General features: G+C 45.1%; 1 protein-coding gene across 2 annotated transcripts; it reads left to right on the top strand.

Annotated features, from left to right (window-relative positions):
* Positions 1–1,764: 1,764 nt before the first annotated feature.
* Positions 1,765–4,812, top strand: Gzmd (granzyme D). 2 transcript variants are annotated; one of them, XM_006518569.4, is made up of 5 exons: positions 1,765–1,900; positions 2,988–3,138; positions 3,586–3,721; positions 3,908–4,168; positions 4,550–4,812. In XM_006518569.4, the coding sequence occupies exons 1-5, from the start codon at positions 1,846–1,848 to the stop codon at positions 4,691–4,693; spliced, it is 747 nt and encodes a 248-aa protein (XP_006518632.2). In that variant the 5' UTR covers positions 1,765–1,845; the 3' UTR covers positions 4,694–4,812. The 2 variants fall into 2 exon arrangements, with proteins under 2 accessions (XP_006518632.2, NP_034502.2); NM_010372.2 differs by having other exon boundaries at positions 1,775–1,900; positions 3,574–3,721; positions 4,550–4,800.
* Positions 4,813–8,686: the final 3,874 nt, after the last annotated feature.

The raw sequence follows: 8,686 nt of genomic DNA, 5'->3' as shown, positions 1-8,686 counted from the left end.
ATTTACTCATTAGATATCACAAATGCAGACTTCCTTCATCGTTTTAAAAATCTTTTAATGTGGTCACCCATATGATTAAGATTATTCTGTCCTGTAAGGCTTTGGTTGCTTATCTGTATGTGCAGATACCATGTCATTTATACACAGTCCCTTTCAGGGGGAAATATCAACACTCATTAGAGTTTATGTAAGTAATGTGTAGCCCAAAAGAGTTATCCCTTCACGGTAGCCCAGAAAAGCTAAAAGGTTACATAAGAATGGACTACATGACAAATTTTGATCCACATATGATCTCACAACTTTAGTTCACAATTAAGACAAGAAATCCTACCTTGGTTCCAAAATGCAAAATGAGGAAATTCAAACGTATCTGGGATCCATGAAACAGTGATGGGAAAGTAGGACCAGGGTAGCTCTGAGGTTTTCTGGATGCACACACACACACACACACACACACACACACACACCTGTGCTCAAAGCAGGGCCAGCCTGTCTTATCTCCCAGAGTGATCTCACAAAGCTCTCACCATCTGGTGTTCTAAGCACAGGCTGTCAGCTGATCCCAGTCATGATCAGACATTTTAAGAGCTGCATCCTTGTCTCTCACTCCTGGATGTAGCCTATTAAATAATCACTCAGGATCTAATCATGGTCCTTGTTTTCATATAGAAAATGATAGACAACATTGTAGGCAATACCACTGGAGTCATCAGCAGGGAAGCCAATGCTGATCTGATCTTAATGACCTAAGAGAAAATGTCTTACTTAAGACATGAAGGGGTCATATGTGAGACATAACAGAACCATATGTATGTTGTAACCTCTGTAGATATTTGTCTGAATTCTAACCTGGAAATGAATGGAAAAATGAGGCTAGGTCCTTAAATCCAGACCTCAATTCCTTGTCCAGAGACAATGACAATACCCGGTTAACAGAAAAAGCATACCTGTCGTTTGTGATCCATTATTACACTTAACTAAGTATGACAGAACATGACTATTGAATACAGGCAGAAAACTTGGTTTTTTTGTTTTGTTTTGTTTTTTGTTTTTTTGAGACAGGGTTTCTCTGTGTAGCCCTGGCTGTCCTGGAACTCACTCTGTAGACCAGACTGGCCTCAAACTCAGAAATCTGCCTGCCTCTGCCTCCCAAGTGCTGGGATTAAAGGTGTGCGCCAAACTGCCCGGAGAAAACTTGGTTTTGAGATTTCTCTGTGACTTCCTAGGAGTTCCAGGAGAGTCAGAGTGAGTTCAGATTAATTCATCAGAATATTCAGATCGCTCCACAGGATGATGTCATCCCAGAGATTAATGCCCTGATGCACTGCAACATTGCCCAGCAGATATGGCACAGTCTCACCTCTCACTCAGTACTGTGGATTTTTGGGAGTGTATTGTAGTGTGCTATAACTGCTGTTAGAATAATTTGGTTGTCTGTATTGTCTTTTGAAAACTGAAGGAGTCAAAAAAAAAAAAGAAAGAAAGAAAGAAACCCAAAGAGATATTACCAGATTGAAAAAAAAAATGTGTAAGCCATAAAGAATGACACACTTGTGTCCGTTTGTTCACTGTGGACTTCCTGGGGTCTCAAGCCTCTTCAACCACAGCTTCCAACCCTCTAAATTCTTGACCTTTATTCCAGCTTAGCTCATAGGATGTCAGTGTGGTGATAGTGTCATTTTTACCCAAACCAGAATATTTCCTTAAGTAATGTGATGTCAACCAGAAGCAGAGGTGCATAGGTTTAAAATGCCTGTGAGGCCCCTGAGCCCACATCTCCTTCCTCGCCTTCCAAGGGCTTTGTCTGCTCTGCCCTCCTCCATCCTGAGCAGCCTTCCTGGGAAGATGCCACCAATCCTGATTCTCCTGACCCTACTTCTGCCTCTCAGAGCTGGAGCAGGTGAGTGAACACCCCTGTGCCAGTGATGCCGTCCCATGACACCTCTGGTGACTTTCTGCCCAGCAGTAGTCAGGAATTGTCCTGGCACTGGACCCAGGATGTTTCTGAACCTCGGGTACCAAACCCAGACTTGGAAATCTGACACTGGCAAGATTCTCAACAAGGTCTGAGTAAGGGAGGTGTTCTCAGAAATTTAGTAGCTACTAGCTTCTCCCAGTTGTTTTTGTTGCTGCTGTTGTTGTTTTGGTTTGGTTTTGGTTTTTTGTTTTTCGTTTTTTCATTACCTGGAAACTGGATCATCCTTAGAAAGAGATGTGGCACAGAATGCAAAGATCAGAAATGTGTATCTTGACTTTAGCCAAGGGACAAGGAAGCCTTAATGACAAGCCAACAAAGGGGTGAGGACCCCAGCTCAAGAATCTCAGCATTATTTATTAAGTCCACCCTCAACCCTGCAGAAGAAAGAGACCCAGGCTGACAAGAACCTGCACTGCACACTCCACCAGCTTTGCAGGCTAGTTTTAGTTGGCCTCTCCACTCTGCAGGTCGCCAGCTATTCCAGCAAGGACAGCACACTGTTCCAATATGGCCCTGGTGCAGAATTCCACCAGCACTGACACACCAGCCCCCCCAGTTAACTACAAGCCACTCTTTCATGCAGCAAAAAGCATTTACTGAGAACCCACGATGTGTTAGGTACAATAATGTTAGAAAATCCACCTCTATATGGCCTGTGTGGGTAAAATGTGAGAAGATGACACCAGGCAATAGTACAGGGGTTAGTGACTCACTAACAGCCTAACAGAAGCATGGATATTCGCAGGATTCCCGCAGCCTTCCCATGATGAAGACAGAGATTATCCCTCCATGTATTTGTAAAGAAGGAGGTGTAAGTCAAGTGCTACCCACACCTTCCTAGAGCAGGGTTCTAAGGCTTAAGTGTCAGCAAAGTTTATTCCATGGGCAAGGAATCCTGTCTGCAATAGGAATCCTGTTTGCAATAGATCCGACGCCCAGTCACTCCCTTCCTAGATCTCCCTGCTCACCCTATCTACTGCTTCTAGACACATTCTAGCCCTTTTTTCAGAGGAGATCATCGGCGGCCATGTGGTGAAGCCACACTCCCGCCCCTACATGGCATTCGTTATGTCTGTGGATATTAAGGGGAACAGGATATACTGTGGAGGCTTCCTGATTCAAGATGACTTTGTGCTGACGGCTGCTCACTGCAAAAACAGGTGAGGAGAAGCAGGGAGCCCACCTTTTCTTAGGTACACACACACACACACACACAAACTCACACACGCACACATCTTCTGTCCTCTATTGTGAGCTCTCTTGAAGGACTGAAAAATGGGAATCTGATGAGAGGTAAATTTTAGGTCAAAGTACAAGAGGTCATAGCCAGCAGGACAGTGGCCAAATTTAAAGCAGTTGTTGTGGTTGAAAGTTCACACTAAAACACAATGCAAGCTATGGAATATTGCCTAGATAAAAGAGGGAGCCCCCGGGAGTCCCATGTTCTTAAGAGTCAAAGAGGAATAGGTCTGACCCTGAGACCCACCTGTGTCCTCAAGTCCTCTCAGCTAGAGCCCAGCCAGGCCTACCCTGCCTTTCACACCTCCTGGACTGCATCCTCTCTGACTGACTGCACTTCTCTGCTCTCCACTAAGCTCTGTCCAAAGCTCAATGACAGTCACACTGGGGGCCCACAACATCACGGCTAAGGAGGAGACACAGCAGATCATCCCTGTGGCAAAAGACATTCCCCATCCAGATTATAATGCTACTATCTTCTACAGTGACATCATGCTGTTAAAGGTGAGACCTGTCACCTTCGCAACCACAAACCCCTGCCCCCTGGCTGTGCTCTTCTTGGTGCAGGGAGAGCCTCCCCCTCCTTTTCTGATACAGGTTCTTCTTCTCTCTCTTCCATCTTGACTTTCAAAGAGTCTCAGGCTAGCAGGCTCCTAGCTGAGCTGTTCTCTCCTCCCTCTTCCCTACCAGCTGGAGAGTAAGGCCAAGAGAACTAAAGCTGTGAGACCCCTCAAGTTGCCCAGATCCAATGCCCGGGTGAAGCCAGGGGATGTGTGCAGTGTGGCTGGCTGGGGGTCAAGGTCCATCAATGACACTAAAGCATCTGCCCGCCTGCGAGAGGTTCAACTGGTCATCCAGGAGGACGAGGAATGCAAAAAACGTTTCCGATACTACACTGAGACCACAGAGATTTGTGCTGGAGACTTGAAGAAAATAAAGACTCCTTTCAAGGTGGGAGTTCAAGCATTTAACAAACAAAATGAGAGGGATCTGGAAGAGTCCATGGTGTGAGAATGGCAAAACCCTCAAGCCTCATTCCAGAGAAAAGAAAGTCCAAAAATCTAGCTTTGGGGTCTTGAGTGGGTGTAGCAAGAGTGTCAGCAGGAAAATCTCTGTCATCCCAAACAGGATAAATTATCTCAGTATCCCTGAGGACTTCAGGGAAAGCCTAGGCCTGGGATAAAAGGAAAAGTTGGGCCTCCCTGGAGCTCTGGGACTGAGGGAAGCTGGAAAACCTGTCCTGCACTGATCTAAAGTTAGCCTTGCCAGGAGGTGGTGGGGCCAGCAGAGCCAGAGGGAGCCAGGCTAAGTTCTTCCTTTCTCTGCCCACAGGGTGACTCGGGGGGACCCCTTGTGTGTGACAACCAAGCATATGGACTTTTCGCCTATGCAAAAAACGGAACAATCTCTTCAGGAATCTTCACTAAGGTTGTGCACTTCCTGCCGTGGATAAGCTGGAACATGAAGTTGCTCTAACAGGAGTTAAACCACCCGTGCCTGACCAGCCTGTCCGACCTCAGGCAAGAACCATGTGGAGTGGGCAGCAAAGAATGAAAATTCACAATAAATAACCTCCAGAGTGCATAGAGCTGAAATTTTTTTGCTGTTTGAGTCACTCCATGGTTTGCGACCCCTGCTAGCCCAGACAGACCTCCCCTGTCACTTCTGGGTTTGCCTTCCTCCACCTTGCCCACCCCATCCTCTTACTGGAACTTCAGGCCACACATTTCCCACATGTTTATCACCCATACACGGTGTGAGGGAGGGTGCTGTTTCTTTGTTTCCATTTATAAGATAGGATCTCACTGTATAGCTCTGGCTGTGTGGAATTTGCTGCCTGGTTGTCACCTCACAGAGTTTCTGCTCCTCTCTGCTTCCTCGGTGCTAGGATTAGTAGTGTGTGCCATGACATCAACCATACCCATATTGAGTTCTAAAGTCTCCATGGTTGGCTTTCTCACAACACAAACATCAGGAGTCACCAGCACTACTTAGGTGCCCTACACTGTTTCACTAGTTCAAACTTAGTTCTGTAGAAATGAATCTTCTGGGCCTAGGAAAATCCTATATCTCTGAGTCACCATTATCCCGCCACAATGGCAGAAAGTCCACGGCACTGGGGTAGAAGGAAATTTGATTCTGGGAATTCAGAAGGCAATGGGCTGTGCAACCCAGTCAGTTTCCTGTTTCTAGTCCCCCTCTCTAGTGGGGTAGCAGACTCTCCTCACCTGAACTCTTTGTAGTCTCAAATATGGAGCTATCCCTCTGATGGACCCAGACTCACTTGGGTCTCATTTCCCAGCCTACCACAGAGTTCAATCAACTTCTCTCCCCCTTTGTGGCCTCCCAGTGTTAGCCATCTGACCGCTAGCTAACAGTAGATTCTACTCCATCTCTACCTCACCCAGGCCTTTCATTCCTCTACCTATAAAGTTCCAAAAGTGTAGATTCTCTTCCACCTCATATTCCAACCAGACTTGGGCTGCCAGTCACCTGGGGTTACCCCTCCCAACAAAGCCAGGCTAACGATCCCTGGACAATTCCATGGACAGAGAATCTCAACCAAGACCTCCAGTTTCTCAACTACCCTGCTTTTTCTGGAACGTCGGCCTCCCCCTATTGGCCACATGGAGATATGGCAGTTTGTGAACCCTAGAGATCCAAGGGATGCTAGGCTCCAAATATATTTTGACATCATCAACCAACACTTCTAGGTCTCTGCTTTTGTATCAGGTACACAGTGGACTCCTTCTTCACCTTTATCCTCTTGTTTCTCTAGGGATCTCTATGTGGCATTTATGGATCTATATCTGGAATGCATTAAAAAAATCATGTTTTTTAAAAAATGATCAAATTCTCTTTATTCTAACAGTTCCATGGACATGGTGTTCATTGGTTCACAATGCAGTGTGTGGAGTTGGGAGGAACTTATAAACTCTCTACCCCTGTGGTTTTCTATGTACTTCACGTTGACCCTCTACCATAACACATAAGCTGGAGAAAGTCAAGTAGAGAGGGTTTATCTTTCTTGACATTGTAATCACAGACTCAACCACTCCAACTGAAGTATAACACAGCTCATGGTGACCCATGTGACCCTATTCAAGTCCCTCACACAGCAGCCTCGTGAATTATAGTTTTTCTTCTCTCATACATTCCATCCTGACCAGAGTTTTCCTTCCCTCCAATTCTTCCAGCACCTGCAACCTCTCCTCTCCCTCAGATCCACTCCTCCCCCAATGCCCTTCCGAGAGGCATGAGCTTCTAAGAGATATCACCTGAACACAGCTCAACAAGGTACAATAAGACTGGACACAAGCCTTCATATCAAGATTGGACAAGGCAATCCAGTAGGAGAACAGTGGTACAAGAGAAAATTAAAGCTTCAGAGACATGTCTAATCCTACTGTTAGGAGTTCCACAAGAACACAAGGCTTCACAACCATAGCACATATGCAGAGGACCTAGCTGAGATCCACAGAGGCTCTATGAGCCCTGCCAGTTAATTCTGTCGACTGTGTTTCCTAGTGTACTTGACCCCTTTGGCTTGTAAAATCATTCCAGATCCTTTTCAGTGGGGTTTGCCCAAGGTCTGCCTAGTGTTCGGCCATGAGTCTCTGCAACTGGACCCATCAGTTGCTGGATGAAACCTCTCTGAACTTGATGGGGTAGGCATCCATCTATGAGTATGGCAGAGTATCAGCAGGAATCATTTCATTGACTTCTCCTTATGGCCAGTTGTGTTTGTTTCCATCCTTGGTCTCTGGGCTATCCAGCCTCTGCTTCCTGAACATGCAGGCAGTGTCTGGTATTGGATCTCCTCTGGTGGTACGAGCCTCAGGTTGACCAGTCATTGGTTGTCCACACCACAACTGCTGTGCCACCTTTACCCCAGCACATCTTGTAGACAGGACAAATTGTAGGTCAAATACTTCTGGCCAGGTTGGTGTCCCAGTACCACCACTGGAAGTCTTGCCTGGTTACAGAAGATGGCCTGTTCAACCTCTGTATCTACCAGGACATAGAGACTTTGCTAGGGTCTCCTTCAATATTTCCAGGGACATTCTGTTGCAGCAGATTTCCCATCGCCTCCAAATGCTCCAACTCCAGTCATCATCTCAGTACACTCTCCCTTCATTGGTCCCTCCCTCACCTGATTCTTCCTGTTCCCAACCTCACCCAGCCCTGTCCATCTGCACAATCCATTCTATTTCTCCTTCTCAGGGAATTCCAGGTTCCCCCCTCCCTTGCCTTTGATTTCTCCTTGTCACTTAGTCTGTCTGGGTCTGTAGGTTGCAGCATGATTATTCTTTATTGAACAGCTAATATCCACCTCTCAGTGACTATATACCATGTTTGTCTTTCTGGGTCTGGGTTACCTCACTAAGGGTGCTCCATCCTACAACTTGCTTACTTGCTCAACTATATTCATAGTAGCTTTATTCAGAATAGCCAGAAACCTGTTTTTAAGGGGAAAATGGGAGTGTGTGCTATGTTGAGTTGGTAAATCAAGATTGATTATGGTAACCAAATAATGAAGTTTGATTTTGGGGCATTGATGTTAGTGTCACAAATGTGTCAATGACCAAATAAAGAAATCGACCTTGGTGACTGTCTTTAAGAATGTAACCTAACAGTTTTTAGCAAGAAGGAGAGGGTAAAAGTCAAAACCTTTGGGCGCCATATCTGTTAGCTAGGACTTGTCTTTGACATGCTCAGACTTGCTAGAGTCATTTATGCAGTTGATGAAAATCTTTCCCCAGGTTGCCATTTTTGTGTGACAGGTTCCTTTGCCTTACAGAAATTTGTCACTTTCCTGAAATCCCCATTGTAAACTGCTGGTCTTAGGGCCTGCACTATCCCTGTTCTGTTCAGAACATTGTCTCCTGTGCCAATGTGATCAAGGCTTTTCCCCATCTTATTTTCTACCAGGTTTAGTGTTTGTGGATTTATATTAAGGCCTGCACTATCCCTGTTCTGTTCAGAACATTGTCTCCTGTGCCAATGTGATCAAGGCTTTTCCCCATCTTATTTTCTACCAGGTTTAGTGTTTGTGGATTTATATTAAGGCCTTTGATCCACTTGCTCTGGAGTTTTGTGAAGGGTGATAGATATGGACCAATTTGCATTCTTCTACATAGAAATATCCAGTTAGACCAAGACCATTTTTTGAAGCTGCCTTCTTCTTCCATTGTGTATTTATGGATTTTTTTTAAAAACTAAAATCAGTTGTTCAAAGGTCTGTTCATTTAAAACCCAAACCTTCCATTCGATTCTGTTGATCAATATGTCTGGTTTTATGACAACACCATGCATTATTTATTACTGAAGCTCAGTATTAATGATTAAATTCATGGATGAATATTGAACACTGTAAAAGTTATAGTTATTAGATTTTATTTCTGTCATTTGTCCTTTTTCTTTCAGTTTAAACCGTCCATTCCCTTTAACTGCCCATTTGTTGATTGG

Source organism: Mus musculus, chromosome 14 (genome assembly GCF_000001635.26).
Source record: "Mus musculus strain C57BL/6J chromosome 14, GRCm38.p6 C57BL/6J".
Taxonomy (NCBI): domain Eukaryota; kingdom Metazoa; phylum Chordata; class Mammalia; order Rodentia; family Muridae; genus Mus; species Mus musculus.
The sequence above is the reverse complement of the archived record's forward strand: the minus strand, read 5'-3'. Positions and strand labels throughout refer to the sequence as shown.